Source organism: Polyodon spathula, chromosome 16, assembly GCF_017654505.1.
Source record: "Polyodon spathula isolate WHYD16114869_AA chromosome 16, ASM1765450v1, whole genome shotgun sequence".
Lineage (NCBI taxonomy): Eukaryota > Metazoa > Chordata > Actinopteri > Acipenseriformes > Polyodontidae > Polyodon > Polyodon spathula.
The window spans coordinates 35,599,525-35,617,901 of NC_054549.1; the positions used below are offsets into that span (position 1 = coordinate 35,599,525).

The 18,377-nt window shown below is 39.0% G+C and overlaps 1 protein-coding gene across 3 annotated transcripts; it reads right to left on the bottom strand.

Moving 5' to 3' along the window:
* Window positions 1-2,568: 2,568 nt before the first annotated feature.
* On the bottom strand, window positions 2,569-16,751 carry LOC121328531 (constitutive coactivator of PPAR-gamma-like protein 1). Of its 3 annotated transcripts, none has more exons than XM_041273235.1 (17): window positions 16,230-16,751; window positions 13,604-13,850; window positions 11,871-11,953; window positions 10,988-11,116; window positions 10,633-10,723; window positions 9,614-9,705; window positions 8,983-9,263; window positions 8,507-8,567; window positions 8,133-8,357; window positions 7,697-7,868; window positions 7,281-7,530; window positions 6,993-7,107; window positions 6,502-6,711; window positions 5,656-5,833; window positions 5,289-5,442; window positions 5,104-5,200; window positions 2,569-4,490 (listed from the first exon to the last, which is right to left on the bottom strand). In XM_041273235.1, exons 1-17 carry the CDS (start codon window positions 16,422-16,424, stop codon window positions 4,182-4,184), a joined length of 2,889 nt encoding a protein of 962 aa, XP_041129169.1. In that variant the 5' UTR covers window positions 16,425-16,751; the 3' UTR covers window positions 2,569-4,181. The 3 variants fall into 3 exon arrangements, with proteins under 3 accessions (XP_041129169.1, XP_041129168.1, XP_041129167.1); XM_041273234.1 differs by having other exon boundaries at window positions 5,289-5,427; window positions 15,951-16,751; XM_041273233.1 differs by having other exon boundaries at window positions 15,951-16,751.
* Between the last annotated feature and the right edge of the window lie 1,626 nt (window positions 16,752-18,377).

Below are 18,377 nucleotides of genomic sequence, written 5' to 3' on the forward strand. Positions count from 1 at the left end.
CAAAAGACTCAATCAAAACTATAGCACAGCTTCTGCCTTGTTATAGTTTGTGGGGACGTGCTATTAAGTGAAACTATGGCATTTATTTGCGCCATAGATTTACTACTGACTGGACCTACAGCAAATATACTCATGGACGAAGAACTGTGAAACAAAATTTATTTCAGTGAAGACAAGGAGAACGACTTCTATTCAAAACATTTCTCACTGAAGTTACAGAGCATCTTTATTCATATATATACACATATACGCTTATGATGTCAAAGTGTTTTTTGGAGAGACTTTTTTGCAACCAAAGTGCTAACGAGAAAGGTTCGGCTGTACACTGATTGATACTTCTACATTAGACATGTTGTTATTACCTTACCTTAGTACACGTGCCCATGCTAGCGCCCTCATCAGACTGATTTGAATACTGCATGTTCAGACCTTTGTGTGTTATGTCTTTCCCCACCGGAAGCGGCAGAGGGGGGAATCAAGAGCGTAAACAGCTTAAGTAAAGGTGGCACAGGCAGTAGGTGGAGGCCCGTTCTGTGCTGGCAATGTGCCATTGCTAAAAACAATTACTGCAGTGGGAGGTTCGAGCTCTACAGCAAAAAGGCAATGGAAGATTAATATGGAAAAGTAAGAGGATCACGCCACACTTGTAATCGTAATTATTGAGAAGATGAATGCTACTATAAAGTATGTAATTAGGAAGAATGAAGGTATCATATTAATTCTATGTCATGTGAATATTGGTTTGAGTTACCAATACCCCATATTAACCTAGAAGCGCAAAGAAAAAGGAATGTTGGAATGAGGTAATGAGGTTTGTATCGATGCAGGAGCCAGAAGAGCTGAAAGCAGTTTTCTACTAAACTGTTGCCTACCACATATTTTGCATAATTTCAAGTCTAGCACTTGTGAAACCAGAAAAACTAAACTGCAGTGAAATTGAAAAGCAACAAAAGATTTGGTCTGGGTCTTCAAGCTCCCCCACAATGAGTCTTCATTTCTACAGTGTTTACTTCCATCAGCCACGCCATTAGGTAAACAACACACACAGTTACTGCCTTCCATTGAAGACAATGAATTGCTGAATTGACACCAATTAGTATCAGTTAACATCCCATAAAGTTTCCTTTATATTCTCTGCAAAGGACAAGCAGATTAAACATGTACAGAGGAATTTCCTATCTACTGGTTTAGTGGAGTTTACAACACTGGTTTCTCAGAACATCTTAAATCAACATTGTTTTTGGTGTTTTTGCATTAAATAAAGGTACTAAGATTGGTAGGACACCAGGAGATTGGAGAATACAACACTGTACCACTCCTGAACACTGAGAGCCTTTGAGGTAACATTAATCTCATCAGAGACAGATCAATTCCCAGGAGTAGTGAAATCACAATGGATTGATCACAGTGCTCCGAATGCAAAGCATTTTACTGTTCTCGTCACAGGAGAGTAGAAGGGTCTTTTTTCTCCCTTCTCAACTTGTTGACCAGATGTACTGCCTTTTGCATGTCATCTGAAATGAGTGACTGGGCAATACAAGGCATTAGGCTATGGATGACAGAGAGGTAGCAAAGTCATGGCTACTCAGATTTTTACTTCTTTTCCCCCCTAACTTAGTGAATACTGTAACTCCTCCTTGAAAAGAAAACACATTCAATTAGCACTGATCGAGAACTGCATTGGCCAGGGATACCAATATAAATGTACCATTCATAATTAGCTATAGATAAGGAAATGTTTCCATTCTTCCTTAAAGTTGTGTAATATACAGTAATTGCTTGAGTATTAGGCAGACAATTTGAACACACAACAGAGATTTGTATTTTACAATAAAAATAGTATGATTGTACTGTAGCTTAGAGGTATTATTGTACATATAATTTATATCCAAAGGACCAATCCTAGGTTTCTACAGGTCCTTCTATTTGCATTTTTTTTGTTGTTTTTTTTTTTTTTTTTTTTGGTAGTAGTCATCATCTGTAGAGTAATGTCACGCAATGTCCAAAAGGTGGCAGGCCACACAACGATGATTATTTTCATTATGTTCTCATTATATAACAATTAGACAAACATTTAAAAGCATTTGCATAATGAATTTAGCAACATGTAGCAGGGCACTGACCTTTAAATTCAGTATCTTGTACTATCAAAATTGCTAATACTGAAATATCCCTAAACTAAACTTCATCACGTGGGAGTGTAGGGGCGGCATGTGTAGTCTGGTTCACCGGGTTATGACTTTGCAAACCACAGCTGCAAATCCTAACGTTTAAATTGCATGAAAGACTCTCACTACACAATAAAGTATACATTGTTTGCCATACACCAGTTCCAATTTTAGTTTTTCTTTAAAATGATTTTAAGTACATTTGAAAGCACCAAGACCTCACAAGAGCTAAAAAATTGGCTATACTGCTGGAGTTTACTTTCAGTATTAAAGTTCTGATTAAACTCAATGCAGCTTGAACACTGAATATGGCATGTGTGATTAATCACCCCCACCCTGTAAAAAAAGCACAAGTTTTCATTTAAGTTTGTAGACAAAACAAAACACAGAAGACAGTCAGTTGTATACTAAAAGAATAAAGACTTTTATTAAGCATTGCAAGTTGCATTCAATAGCCTTCAAATACACCACACCACATTCCATCAACAGTCAGTCAAACCCAACAGTAGTTCATTCTTTTACAATCCATGAGTTAGGTCAAACTCCTCCCAACTTACATCAAGGTAACCTATTTAGCTCTTGCGGGCAGGGGATTACACCTTATTTCTGATCACTAATGTGTGATGAAGAGCATCAGGAGAATTAGATGAAAAAAAGATTATAAAGTAATGATTTGGATTCAGAAGTACAGTAAGCTTGGAAACACTAACAAAAACATCAAAATGATTACAGGTTTACTTGCTTATGCTAAACTCTTAATGGGAACGTCAAGCAAACAGAGTGCTTGTTTCCAGCTACAAAAGGGGGGGTACATTTTTAAGATCAAAGCTTTTTTTTTTTTTAAGTTTTAAAGAGGTTTTGCTAATATGAATGCATAAAAACAGCAACAGAGAACAAGTGTATACATTAATGAGTACACCAGGGTTAACATTAATATTCAAAGTGGCTAGGTCTTTTTTGTAAGTTTTCTTGATTAAATGCAACAGAGGTCAATAAAATCACAAAATTTAAGGTTAGAGCAAATCAATTAATGACTAAACAGTTAACACTTTTTATAGGACTATTACCGATTATTAGTCTTTTTTTAAAATTTTGCAAATGGGCACAGTACTTGTAAGGATGGAAGAAAAAGGACAACATGCATAATAACTACACACTTTTAAAATTATGAACCATGCAGAAAGTTCAGCTGAAACAGTAGTACTAATGTTCTACATTTGATTCAAGAAACCACATTGTTCATTGTTCACGATGCATGGTCATTTCTGACACAAAACGTATCGGAACGCACTGTGTTTAAATCTTTGAAAAAAAGGTCATTTGCATCTTCAGTGATTTTAAGTTGCTTCTTGACATGTTAGTTATATAGCTAAAGTATGACGTATATTTAGATCATCAGAACTTAAATTGCAGTATTTACTCTACAGTTACTTAATTTTGACAAAATTCTGCACATTTTAACACAACATAACCACAAACAGCGATGACTCATAAGAGAATTGTGGTTCTGAGTTTTGTTTTGTTTTTTCTTCATAGCTGTGAATTTAATTCTCAAAAAAAGCATTTACTGTGACAACACAAAATCAATTACAATGGCAAATATATGGTGCCAGGTTCTGAAATTCTCAGCCTATAGTACTTAAACTGCTAAATGAAAGCATACTCTGCTTCATTATTTTAAAAACAGAAAATAAGAACCGCGTCCTAAAACCAGTTTGAAATTCTCATGGATAATCTGTGTGGGAGCCAAGCGCTCTTCATTCTCTTGAATTGGTAGCATTATGACTGCCACTGGTTTTCATCTTTTTACCCAAAATAAAAATGAAATAAAAGAAAGACATTATTCTTGTTTTTAACTTGCCAACATCAAAAGAGGGATCCGAAATTCCAAAAGTCCTCATTTTTCGCTTAAGGAAAGGAAAAAATGTACTCAACTGTAGGCTTTCCTTCTTTCCAGATATTCCTAACTCTCACCATTCTATCATCCTTCACCCTCTCTATAAAAAAATAGGTTTACTCTTCTTTTTTTAAGACAGAGGCACCCAGAGCTTCGTCTCTGTGGCAATCACTGTCTGCATTTAGTGCATTTAAATGAAGATTTGTATTGCACATTTTAGAGTCATTACTCAAGGCACTTTCAGCTTGGTTGGAAGCCTTGCCCTCTCCCTTGTTCCCATTCAGCTGGGAATCTGGTTTGCCTTCTACTCCATTCTCGGTCAGTGAGCTGTCTGAAGACTGAGCAGGGGACTTGGGTTCCTCTGGCTTGGGCTTCTTCCTCTCTTTAATCACCTCATTTACTGAAGTAGCATATGCAGGCTTAATCTGTACAGAGACAGAAAAAGGCAATCACTCAACACACATTCTTCAAATCTTATTCGCAAAACATATTGGGAGTTACATTCATTAATAAAATCAAATTGCATGTCCAAAATACACACACACACACACGAAACCTCTTAGAACTAATTTCAGAAATCATGTTGATGCTGTTGAGAGTTCATCACTTGCTCTTTTATACCTGTTGTTACTTCTAGGAACCAAGAAGCAAATTCCAAACTGAAGAAGTTCGACTGCTGCATAGAGTTCACATCAAACGAGGCGGTCTTAGCTTTACTGAAAAAGAACCATGACTGGCTAAAGGCTTGTATTTCAGTAAAGTTGTTCCGAGACTTCTCAAATAAAGATTTGGACTAGAACTGCATACTGACAGAATCACCCTGAACCCCTCACTGTTATGTTAAGGCCAAAATTCCATCAGGGACCTGCAATACCTCTAGTGAAAGGATCCCATAAAGGTCTGAGAACACAGTGTACTGTATATACGCACTAAACGTATACAATCCACATTCTAAAGACTACAGTTATATTAAGGGCAGCTCCCTCGTTGAGCAACAGTCTTTATTTCTTGATTTATTATTAATAAACAATCCCTTACCTGGTATGTTCCCTGATTTTTGGAACCTCTGTTGTGGTATTTGACTCCTCTACCAAAGGTCCTAATAACAGGGGTTGAAATAACCCCTCCAGGACGCCTATCAAGAGGGGGGGGAAATGCAATTCAAATGTAATGTTTTTACAGAACATGACAAGAAACTAGCAAGACTATATCCAGGAGCCTACCCTCTATTCGGTCCCCCGACTGAAACAACCTGCAGAGGGAAGGGCCCTCTGCCTCGCCCACGTCTACTTCCTGCCCACTGGCCAACAACAGTGCCAGCTATCTCAAGCGTCCCTCCCTGGGAAGACATCGCCTGGATACCTGGACGTACAAAACCAATAAACAAAAAACAAAACAAAAAAAAATGTCACGTCGCAGTCCTGTAAGGAACAGAACTACTATTCTGATTTTAAGTCTAGTGCATAAAATTACACAACTGTATACCCAAGGTGTTCATTGAACAGTTACCAGTTAAGCACATAAGGCACAGCACATCCACTAGGCTTGAGGATACTCTGAAGTGCAATGCTAACAAGCAGAGATGCTTACCAGCCAGTCCTCTTCCTCTGCCCTGGTGTGCTGGTTGCATTGGGGGTGAAGGGTACATATTAGCTGGGTAGAACGGCATCCCATGTGGTGGAAAAGGGATTGGATGCAGCGGGCGAGAGAAATGCAATCCTTCCAGGATACTCTGACGCATCTTATCTACTTTAGCAACCTGTTCGGCCTGGGCAATTAGAAACAGGCAATTTTCTAAGTGTTTCTGTCTGCACACACTCGATAATTCTGGGCACTTTCAATTATACTTTCTACCTCAACAGTCACTATTTACCATTTTGACAACGTCATTTTTGCCAACCCCCCCACCAGAAAATAGAATCCCAGGTGTAATATCTTTTTATCACATATCTGATTTGTGCCAATTTAATCACTACATTTATTTCAATTTCTGCACAGCAGCTATTTAACTGCCAACAGTAACTGACTGCCAAGTTCCTGATAGATGCTACCTCAATTGTCACAGCAAAATTACTTTTTTGTCATGGTAACTGACAACTGTCAAAGTAAGGTGCATCAGCCTTTTTCCTCCCACTTAGCATTTAAGAATGACACCTTAAATTAAATCATTGATGAGTGCAATTCTCAGTTCATCTTTTAGAAATGCCACACATATACTACTAAAAATCACCCAGAGAGTTATTACATTTATTTTTTCAGTCAGAAACCAAGGGCAATCCCCAAAAACAGAGAACTAGATGGAAGAGACAGCCTTGCTCACAGAAACAGTTATTAATACACATCATAAAGACACAAAACAAAACAAAAAAACACAAGGTTATATTAAAAAGTATAATTTCTAGAAGCAGCAGAATGAGGAAGCTAAGAAAACATTACCTGACCATCACAGAGGTCAATTAAGGGAGCTTTCTCCCTGTTGGCTCTTATGAGTTTACTTTGGAGAAGTTTGCCATCAAAGTACATCCAGGGACAGCAGTGCTCCCACGGGATCGGCTGTCCACAGACATCATTGGCAAAGAGAGCCATATCTACACCGCTCATAAACAGAGCGGCCAGCTGCACACCTCGCAGATCAAGGCTGTCGATCTAGGCAAAGAGGCGGAACTTGCATCAGGACTTCACTGGATAGCCAAATATGCATCCACAAGCTTTGAAAACATAAATGTTTTTATACAGCTACACACACACACACACATACACACACACACACACCTCTTAGTGCCTAACCCCACTGTAAAATCACTTAAAAAATAATGTCTCTGCACAACTGAACTCAAGCACACGCAAATGTCTTTACCAGAAGGGCTGTCAATACATTTTTGGAAGTCCGTATTTAGTATGTATAATGTTCTAATACAGAAATGTACCTTCAGCTCCTGCAGCTGTTCAGGCTCGTAGAGTTTGGGAGAAAGGGCCTGGGCTAAGAAAGCGTCAAGCTCGTGACGACGCAAAATTCGTACTCCTGGCCACTGTAGCATGAACCTAGACAACAACAGGACAGAGTACACATTATAAACTAATAAAAGCACCTCACACGTGGTTTAAGTATGGAGGCAACATCTCCCCAGATATTAGTCTATTTCAACACCCCACAAAACCTCAGACGTGTTACACACACATCTCCACCCCCCCCCCCCCCTCCCCCCCAAACTCACCGCAAGACGCAGCAAAGCACCATGAGGTGAGTGGGTACATTAGCTGGATTTAACATAGCTGGAGTATCAGATCTCATGCAGGCCAGGAAAGCTCTCATTCTCCTGTTTTTATCTTCCACCGCTTTCCCCAGCCACAGTTTCTTGAGGCTGGGGCAGGTCCATTCCCGGAAAGCTAGGGCTTCTACCAATTCTGGGGTGTGGGGAGATTTGCCTTTGTATGCTGCCCATTCCTTTACTATCACTGGGGGATCTGGAGGATTAAGAACATTATAAAGTTATTGAAAACAACAAACAAACAAACAAAAACCCAACTAACGCACAGCCTTTTATTGATTAAATTGTATTCTGATGAGGTTTCTCTATTTGGGCACATTACAGCATAATAAAGACAGATCTCAAAACGCCAACAGACTTACACTCTGGGTGTTTGTTCCTCCTCATGGCAAGCCTCTCCGCTTTCTTCCTGGCTTCAGCAAGGCTGAAGAGAACGCCATAAACGTACTGACGAATTGGACGGTAAAGCTGAGCGGCAGATGGCAAATCTTTATTAGATTCATCTTCAATGGTTACTGGTATCTTGATCTCACCCTGGAACAAAATATACATGATTAAACTTGCACTGCATTAGAAAACAGATAAGTGTTTAAAAAGCTCCAGAGTATACAGCAAACATCTTGCAAGAGGCAGCGCCTTGAAAAGAACTGACATGCAATCTTTATCAACTTGCAAATATTCCTTCAACAAAAAACAAACAAAAAAATTAAACAAAAAGTGGTGTAGGGCCTGCCGATTTTCGAAGCGTGTCAGATTAGAAAATCAATCCGTCTGAAGAGGCAACAGCGTTTCCCTTACCTTGGTGAGAACGTGGTAGATATAGGGATACATGAGGCCCTTCTTGTGCCTGTGCTCAGCCACTCGCAGGACCTCAGGCGCGACTCCTGGCAGAGGGGGGGTGGTGATATCCATGTGGTTCCGGGTGGACATGGAGAGAAGACACGGGATCTGGGAATTACCTGTGTGATTTCCACTGCCTTCGGCTACCTGGCTTCCCGAGGATGCAACAGAAGAAGCTTCTGCCTAGAAGACGCGACAAATCAATAAAAATCAGGATGGAATTGGCTCTTAAAGCTACGATAAAGCCTTGCTAACCTGACCTACAAATTCTACATTTCAAAAGCCTTAATGCAGAACTGACTTGTTTCTTTACCTATATATTACGGAATTACCTTTGTTTGGTCTCCAGAGTCTCCCCCAGCAAGGTTTTCTACCTTCTGTCCACTTACATGGCTAGAAAAAAAAAGAAACAAACTAAGAGTTTATTTAACTTTCAGATTTCTGTATAATCTTGTTACAGTCTATAAAGGACTGGTGTTTTCAGAATGAATGATCATGTGTTACTGTTAATTGTAACAGCAGAATGACAAACACAGTGTGGCTCAGACACTACTACTTGGATACGAACACAACCTCAAGGGTTTCACTATTATAACTTTTTTTTTTTTTTTTTTTTTTTTTTTTTAATAACTAAATCTTCAAAATTAGCTTTAATTTGACCAACAATTCGATCAACTGCAAAAAAAAAAAAAACACCTCTCACATACACATCTTCATTTGATGACCAGATATCCCATGCAGGTACCATCACATTTCTGTAAAATTGCAAGCGAAGCACGAAAATTTCAACCTAAAAGACTGAACTCACTTGGCAGTGGCTGCACTGTTGTCATCATTCTCGGAGGAGGAGGACGTGGAGGAGGTGTTAAAGTATGCAGGCTCCGTGTGGTTGGGGCTGGCCCCCTGGGCAGGGTTAATGGGAGAGGATCGTTCATAGAGAGGCGTATGCTTTCCTTCATGAGGAATGTTGCTGAAGCTGTTCTGATCCGCTAAACCTTTTCCGATGGCAGTGTCCAGGTTGAGGGCTTGCTGGGTCAGGGTCGATGGGTAGGCATTTTGTCCTGGGGGCGCACCTTGACCAGACAGCTCCTGAGCCAAAAGTAAAGAGCAAATCATATAAACCACGGCTTTGGTTTTTCAGTGATTGTAGTTTTTTGGGGTTCAGTTTATTTGAAAACCAGTAAGCCTTAAATACTGCAGTATTGTGTTATCCTCTTGAAACAATACTATATTCTTTATAAACTTTCATTTCTATTGGTGGCTGGGTTCCCTCTCCTTTACTATTCCTCACTAGCCAGGTGCTGACCTCAAATGGGTTAAGGATTTATTACTTTATAATAAGTGCCCATAATTTATAACGATCAGTAAAAAGTGTGAGACCACTCGGATCATACCCACAAATTTTTGTTTGCTTTTAGCTAACCGGAATTCAAACTTACACCAGATTTAGCAGGAGGGGTCTGTGGAATGTTGAGCATATGAGGGACACATTGTGGAACAGCATCAATCACTCCAAACTGATTTGGTCTAACTGTAGACATGCAAAAAGAGAATAGTGCAAGTATTAAAGTGAAGTAAAGTAGACAATTTATATAAAGTAAAGCTAAAACCTTTAGTACAAACAACCCCCTTGTCAGTCAGTATCAAATAAGCATAATATTGGTATTTTCACAGTTTCTCAAACTTAAACTATATATTTTTACTGAAAAACTTAATTGCTAAACAGCAAAAACAAAACTAACATGAATGGTGAAAAGCAACAAGAGAGCAAGTTTCACAGTGTACATTTCTGCAGTGTGGACATATTAGTCTAGTCAGCAAACTACAGGCCATTCTGCTCCTCAATGGTCTTTTCTAAATAAGTCTGTTTGTATGCTGAGCACGTAGCAGTCATTCCAAAGTGCGCTGCAGCTCTGGGGCAAATAAGAAAAATCTCACACATTAGTGTAGAGAAGGAGCCTGTAATCTTCCCATCTATTTATCCCCAATAAAGCTCTAAAGTGCTTTTTTGAAAAACTGCATATCTGCCTCCAACATTTGCTTTGCTTTGTTTAAACTCATGCATAACAGTTTCACAAAAAGACGCCTGGGCATTCCTGCACGTGCTGATACCATGGAAACTTGGTAAATGGTGGCGAGACCAGAAGCAACGGATTTGTCAAGCATACAGTAAACTCCAAACTAAATGCAACAAAACATTTGCTCTTAGGTGGAAAATCAGCTGGTTTGGACTGCTGTTACCTTTTAAAGTAAACCTGCAAGTTACCCATGACTGTACTGAAAGAGTTACTGCATCTATTCCAGCTGGATGTAAATGGTAAGAATTCCATTCAATTTAAAAACTGGGACGGCACTGAACCCCAACGATTAACACAAAACAACTTTAAAAAAAGCCCAGTTATTGGCAATGGTCCTTGTGGTATAACAAGTTTAGCAAACGTGGCAAAGGTTATTTTACCTAAATAAGGAGGGTACTGTAGAGGTTTGCTGGCTGCCGAGTAGAACTCAACTGCCTTCTTGAATCGGACAACTTTGTCATCGGTTCTTGACTAAAGAAAAAAAAAGTATAAAGTTAAAAAAAGTAGCAAAACATGGCTTTATTGCTCAAGAAAAGCAATACAAAAATAGAACATCTCAAAGCAAAAAGACAGACAGTTAAAACTGACTCCTCATATAACGGGGGTTAAACATTTTTTCTTTTTTAAATATTACCTTTTTGAACAAAAATATGCCACATTGCTAATAAGTCCCTAAAGTTATAGACTTTCAAAAACTGATAAGAGACTGGGCAGAAGTGCTTTTGATGACATTACCTGTGAATATTTGAAGATGTCTTTAGCAATGGCTTCCAAGCCTGTGACATCCTGAATGTTGCGCACATAATCTGCTACAGCTTTAATCACCACGTCGCAGGGTGGAAGAACAAGCTGGTGAGCGCGTACCTGTTACACACAGAGCAGCCAAACAAACACCAATAAACACAAACTCCAATGCATCCCTGCTACACTAACCACTTCATAACTACAGCTAAACTCAGTCTTACATGCATCAACTGTGAGCTCAAAAGTACAACAATCCATTCTGGGGACCGCACAAGCAGAATAACATTCAATACACTGTAAATGCTGGAACATGTTAAATACACTGAATTTTTTAATTCAATAAAGAATTGCATTGTTCACATTACAGAAGAGACTGCCAATGTGGTGTTATGTGACACATATCAATGTTTTGAAGCAATATGACTAATCTTTCTGCAAAATATATTTGGAAACAAGTAAGCTAACGATGCACATTATAAGCAGACGGATTGACGGGCTACATTCTGCTGCACAAATATATCACTGTACAGGCATAAAGCTGTACACATTTACAAGACTTTTCAGTCTCCTGCTAACAAACATTACAGGACTCAAATTACAAAAATAAATACATTTTAAAAAATTCCTGCTAGCCATTTAGCAAGATCATAAATGTTATTATAACACATGTTCTTAGCATCGGCATTTAATTCAAATCAAGGCTTTTTTTTTGACAAACAACAAAATTGCACAACAAAAAGTAGTTAAGAAATAGAGGGGGGAGGGCTGAACAAAAACTTAGCACCCTCCTCAACAGCACTGGTGTTCTACACAGTGCAGACAGATGCAGGCTGACCATGTTTCAGAGGGGTATCACAGGGTTTGGATTTGATACCTTTAAAGATGCTAAAGGATGTTCGGGACCTAGTAAACTCCAGTGAAAGGCAGCCAAATCTTCATCAGGTAGAATGTGATTACCTGGAAATACACACAATTGTATTGTTGCTATTTCAGGTTATAACTCTCCAGAAAACTGAATTCCATGTGATCATTTCTACAGAAGATAAACTTCATGAATTAAATTCAGAGAACATACAGACCATAAAACTATTATTTTTAAACTGTGTTAGGCAATTGATGACGTCACAGCACACAAGTAATTACCAAAGACTTGGTGGTCTTGTTACAAGTTAAAATCTGACTGGTTGACTCTGTCACACCAGCAAACCAATCGGTGAAAGAGAACTACTGTATTTAGAACATGACAAAGCCTTTTCCAGCATGGCATCCGGCAGCCAGCTCCTGTGCAGTGCGTGATTGCATTTCTATTAATGCAGCCCTGCATTTACTGCACAGGAGCCAGGTCCAAAGCAAGGCCCTTGCCTTTAACTCAGATGACTGATCTCTGTATTTGAATAAAAACCCATTCAATAGCCAGCACTCATCTCCAGACAATGTGATGAAAGCTCACAATGCGTTATTTTATTCTCTATTTTCACTGGCTTCCCTTTCAGCAGTAACAGGGCAATAATAATTTGACAGAGTAGTAATTGACTTATGTTAACACACACTATATTATATATATATACACACACACATGATTTATAAAAAAATATGTATGGTTTATGGACAGATATATTATGCTTTGAACAACTTTATCTAGAAAAACAACATGTCATCTTTATCTAAAAAACAAACAATCCCAATAGATTCAAACCACCACCACTCACACACGAAACTACGAGTTGCACTTCAGTAACCCTAAACATATCACTTCCCTACTAATATTAATACTTAAACATTTGATCTTCATTACCAATGCTAAAAAACAAAAAGAGCACTATCAAAAAGATTACCTGCTTGTAAAAGCAGAAACTTATTTGTGTGTGTATATACCTGCAGCGAAAAAAAAGGTTTGTGTAGTTACTTTATGAAGAAGATGGGAGTATCAATGGCAGTATGGCAACATTGTACTGCATGTGTCTGAGGATTTAACCACTTCAATAAGCAGCTGACTCGAAACAGAGTCACGGGAGATCAAAACTCTGTGACCTCATTTTAATGTTTCAATCCCTGGACACTAAGCTTTCATTAAAATGACAGTGCAGTGTATAAAAACACACACACGGGCAGGATGTCCTGGCCTATTAACTGTTCCCACTGTTCTTTTATTTGTTTGACAACTTGTCCATTTAAGAGGAACCAGAGCCTTTTGGTTTTTAATGCACTCTGGAAAAAATAAACTTACATCATTACCATAATATGTAATAAATAAACTACACTGCAATGTATTATATTCATTTCTGCCTGCAGTCTTTGCTGTTGTGGTCCCTGCTCCAAGCCTCGCCCACTTAGCAACATATTATCAACAGAATTTAGGTCAAAGATCAAGTTTAAAACCTGCTAATCCAGGTGACACATTAGCATGTTAAAGGCACAACGTATTAAACTTAATGCAGGAGTGGCATTTACATATGTTTAATAAATTAAACCATTATTTTTTGAAGCTTTGCTACAGATTGTCAACACCTGAAAAATAAGCAAATGGATAATTACTGTCTTAACTTTCTTTTTCTGGGGCCAAAAAAAAAAAAAGAAGTGCCAACCTAGCAAAATGCTTCCGCTTACCTAAAAGTGCAGCGAAGATCACAAAACGATTTGGATTCAGGTCCAGCTGCTTGGCGACCTCGTGCATCAGGTACTGGCTGGTGGTCAGGCTCTTCCCGTTGCGGCTCAGTTTCAAGGCATGAGCGCTGAAGTAGTAAGGGATGTTGCACAACGCATAATCTGAGTCGTACGCCACCAAACCGTGGAATCCGTTCTCTCTGCACATGGCAATCACTTCTTGGTGGTGGTCTTCAATGCTCTGTGCAACCTGAGAGACAAGAGAGATTTTGCTTGAATAAAATACTAAATTATTAACAGTGAAACGCATCAAAGTCTTCTGACTAATGTGCGGATCATCACGGTCGAATATATTGACTTCAGTCAGGAGAAAACAAAAAGAAACGTTGAGGACATTTTACTGAGCTTATGCTTTACATACTGCAATGCTTACTGGCATTCTAACACTGTCGTCATTGTTCAGTCGGAACTGGCAAACACTGAAAAACTGGCAAAACTAGAATAAAAAAATGCCAAGAGAGTTAACTCAATCTCTTATTTAAATAAATAAATAAATAAATAAATTTTAAGTGTAGAACAACTTTTATATAAAATATTTCAGTCACCAAGCAACACATCCTACACTTAGGTCCAAAAAGCAATACCTGCATGTTAACCACACTGTCTGTAAATACAAGCCTGCAGAAAAGTGCTCTCTACAGCATGTGCAAAAACAAGCCGAGAGCATGAAAGGGTTAAGTCAAAGAGAGGTATTGCTACAAAAACCACTGCTGCTTCGATAAAGTGTCGTCATCTTATGATAATGTAGATAGTTCACCTAGAACTTTACAAACAAAGACTTCTTTACAAATGCAGTATTTTGGAAACTACAGATTTGCCTGGAAAAATTCCATCATCTACTTGTGGTGTTCCTACTGGTGGTTGAAAGTATGTGAAGGCTTACAAGATGCTGATTGGCTGTCTGTCTGCCTGTACTGCATGTCACTCATCTGTAGCAGTACAGCTGGCAGGGCTTAAAAATGCCTGAAGGCCTAGACCGTGATTTTAAAAGGTATTTTTAGTAGCTGTACATAATTTAACAGTCTAAATGTGCAAATCTTAACTTCCTTAAATCGCTCGAGAACTGCTGTAAAATGGTGTGGCAATAAACTGTATGGCAGAGGCATGAAACCTGAAGACAAAAAAACCCATCCAAACCCAAATGCACAGCGTGCATTCAAATATCCATTTTCATACACAACTCAATTCAAACATAGCATGAACAACAAGCTATTAAACCATAAAAGACCTGCCAGTAAAGGGCACAGAGATGTATCTGGGTCAGCTTGACATTCTGCAATGCTTCTGCACAAAAACATTTTTAACCAGTTTAGGTTATGCAAAGAAGAGGTGCTATCTGCCCCTGAGTAACCCCTCAGCAGAAGTGCAAGCGGAGTTCAATCCCCCACAATTATTTTTAAACTTTCATTTACTCGATTTACACTCTCCCAGAGCTGCAAGTATAAAACCAGGCACAACTTTCTGTGTGTCTGTGCAAAACACACGTTGTAGTCGGTCTGATAGTACATTTCTGAGTATTTTAACCCCAAATATTGACAGTCAAGCTGTATGCCAGGGAATCCTAACCTAGCCCACTCCATCTCCATTTCCTCCAGGCAGACAGGTGTCAATTCAACCTGGAATTCCGCCCCCCCTGAGTTCTCAGTGTGGCAACAGAAGTGTCATCAATTTGGGACAACACGACATTTGTCTGGATCGTTGACCTTTGCAACCCATTTACTTTCATCAAATCGCTTAATATAATGACATTTGGTCATACATATTTTACTGTTTTGCGGGAGCACTGGCTAAACTCGTCAAAATTGACGGCGGGGCACGCGATGGCGTACAGGGCCCGCCCGGATTTATTAATCAATTAGCAGCTGAAACATCTGATGGACAAATTTAGACTCACTTTTCCAGCTGATTCAACACCTTTCTCTACCGGCGTTATTCGTTTCAGCCAATACACACGTGTAAGAGAGGACGATGATGGGGAAATATTACTACTTCATCCAAGCGTCCTCAAAGTTCCAGTTAAACAACAGAAATACAAGTCTTCTGGTTAACGCACTCACTGACAGTTGCTCCGTTTCCCTCCTGACCTTGGTATCCTTTCCATGAAAATAAATAAATAAATACAAATATTTGCATTCCGGATCTCATACAAGGCCTTATAACGGGTTTTCATCCATTTGTTTTCAGATAGTGTGTTTACAGATTAACATGATCAACAATCCTTAGATTTGCGTCTGCAATTCTCGCACTGGACACGAACCTTACAGCGGAAATCAATAATGTAATGGCTTACCCCGATGTGGAACCGGAGCAGTGCCAATCGGATGCAATGTGCCATGCACACCGGGGGCAGGAACCAGACCTTGGGCGGCGGAGTGCCCTTGTTCTGGATGTGGCTGACAATCTGCTGTGCGGTCTGTCTCTCGTTCACCTGCCGTTTCACCCATTCGTGGAGGCGGCCTTTCTCCAAAGCGCCATTAAAGCACACAATCAGCTCTATGTTGCCGTTAAAGCAGGCCTTGGCGAGGGCTGCCAGGTAACCGAGCATGTGGTTCCACTGCCCTCCGCTCACCCAATCTGTGTAGAAGCCGCCGTAGAGCCGGTGGAGACAGTTCTCGGCGTCCACCAGCAACCGTAGCGGACTCTGGGGAGGTCTCTGTCGGCCGCCCCCGACCAGGCTTCCCCGGGCCAGCTTCTGAAGCTCCACCGGCACCACGGCGCTTGGGCAGTGCTTTTCAATGTATTCCTGGAAACCTTGGACTCCCATTTTGGCTGCCACTAAAAAATATATATATATATATATATATATATATATATATATATATATAAAAAAAAAAAAAAGGTTTAAAAAAAAATTAAATGGGGAATTTCATGAAAAAGTAATCCCCTTTTTTAATTTTACGGTTGAATTTTTTTGCCGTTGTGGGGGTAAAAAACAAAAAAAATCCGGTGAAAAATAAAGCGGGTTGTTACGGATGCATTTATTGAATTTTTGGTGAGTTGTTTTTTTGGTTCATGGCTGCTGGCCGCCATGTGCTGTATCACGGAGCCATGTCTCTGGATGGATCTGGACTGTGCAGAGAGAGACAGTGACGCACGGCACGTAGCGTACAGGAAAGGAGGAGCCAGGATCGGGAGAGTACCGTAGGCTGCAATGGAGAGCAAGGAACAAAAACCCACCGCAGACCAGCTGTTTAAGATACTGTGCTACCTGGCGTGAACTAAAGATGGTTATCTAGATTAGGACTGTGCACTGTTCCACTAAGGCAAATTTAGTTTGTATAATTTGTGGTCACTGGTACAAACACACCCTCACACCCAACATGCCAGGTGTAGATACGTTTTTATTTCTAACTATATATATATATATATATATATATATATATATATATATATATATATATATATATATATATATATGTCGATGTGGAGCGTTTTAAAATCCGTGAAATATATTTAAGCAGTCATCATATCGACTCGACTACCACAAATACATTGTAGTTATATAACAGTTAATGCAATAAGCTTTCATCATCAAAAAAAAAATCAAGGGTCTTCGTAAAATGACAGTGGCAGTTCTACGGTGGCCTGGAAGTGCAAATTACAGTTAGTTATATAGTAAGGTTTGACGATCAAAAAAAAATAAAAAAAAATAAAAAAAATAAAAAAATACACAGAATACCCTTTTCATCTGATTTGGGGTAGTAATTGTCAGTTGGGGATAGTCATGTCATCACACAGCCTGTAGAAAATAAATTAGTTTCAGAACACATTCCTATTTGTGCCTGAAGTGATACTCTATTGCCAGGAGAACCAGAAGAACCAGATTTCTATTGGATAATTGCATAACATTTCCCTGTTACATAGTTTTTGAATCATAGTAACACTGCAGTGACCTCGACAATATGCCTTTACGTTTATTTAATCTTTGTTTGCAAATATCAAAGTGAATTCAAATATCCCAGCCTATTATATACCATCCGAAAATGTATGAATTAAAACAGTTCGACATCCACACGCTTTTTTATTAAAATTACTCAACAGTGCCGTCTTGTGGACATTAGTACAAAGAGCAGGAAAGTTATTCTTTAAAAAAACGAATTGCAGGCTCCTTGTAATATTTATATAACAGGAATAGTATTTTATTTTCAATAAATCATTTCTTGCTAATAGCATCCTATAATAATAATTATAATAATATTAATACGTACGATATATATATATATATATATATATATATATATATATATATATAATATATATATATATCTCATATATATATATATATATATATATATATATATGTGAACGATTGAGTGTGAACAGCCAATCAGCTTCTAGATCTAGCGGGCTTTTATTTTGCATAGATGCCCGCTGGAACGTTGAAGTGCTTAACTGTGAATTATATTTTAAAATCAATCATAATCTGATAACATAAAAAAAAAAAAAAAACTACTTAAACACACTTTCTGACGCTGGTCTTGAGACAAGCGAAGTCGTGTCTAAGACAGGACATAGTAGTGAAGGTTCAAATCAACAGGTAAGACACCAATGGTCCCCAATTCTGTCATCGGCTGGATCCAAACAACACCCTCCCTCACAAACTGCCAGTCAAACCCTGTTTCAGTTCCCGCCTGCTTGAATGACGCCCCGCCTCCAACAAGGTTCGAGTCTGACTCAATACTACACGGACTATTCAACAGTTGTACACGTCCAGATT

Coding starts and splice junctions, on each gene's coding strand:
- LOC121328531 (XM_041273233.1), bottom strand. CDS start 16,424: ATGGGAGTCCAAGGTTTCCAGGAATACATTGAAAAGCACTGCCCAAGC. Junction 11,954..13,603: donor GATCTTCGCTGCACTTTTAG/GTAAGCGGAAGC, acceptor GTGTATTTCCAG/GTAATCACATTCTACCTGAT. Junction 8,358..8,506: donor ACTCTGGAGACCAAACAAAG/GTAATTCCGTAA, acceptor CGCGTCTTCTAG/GCAGAAGCTTCTTCTGTTGC.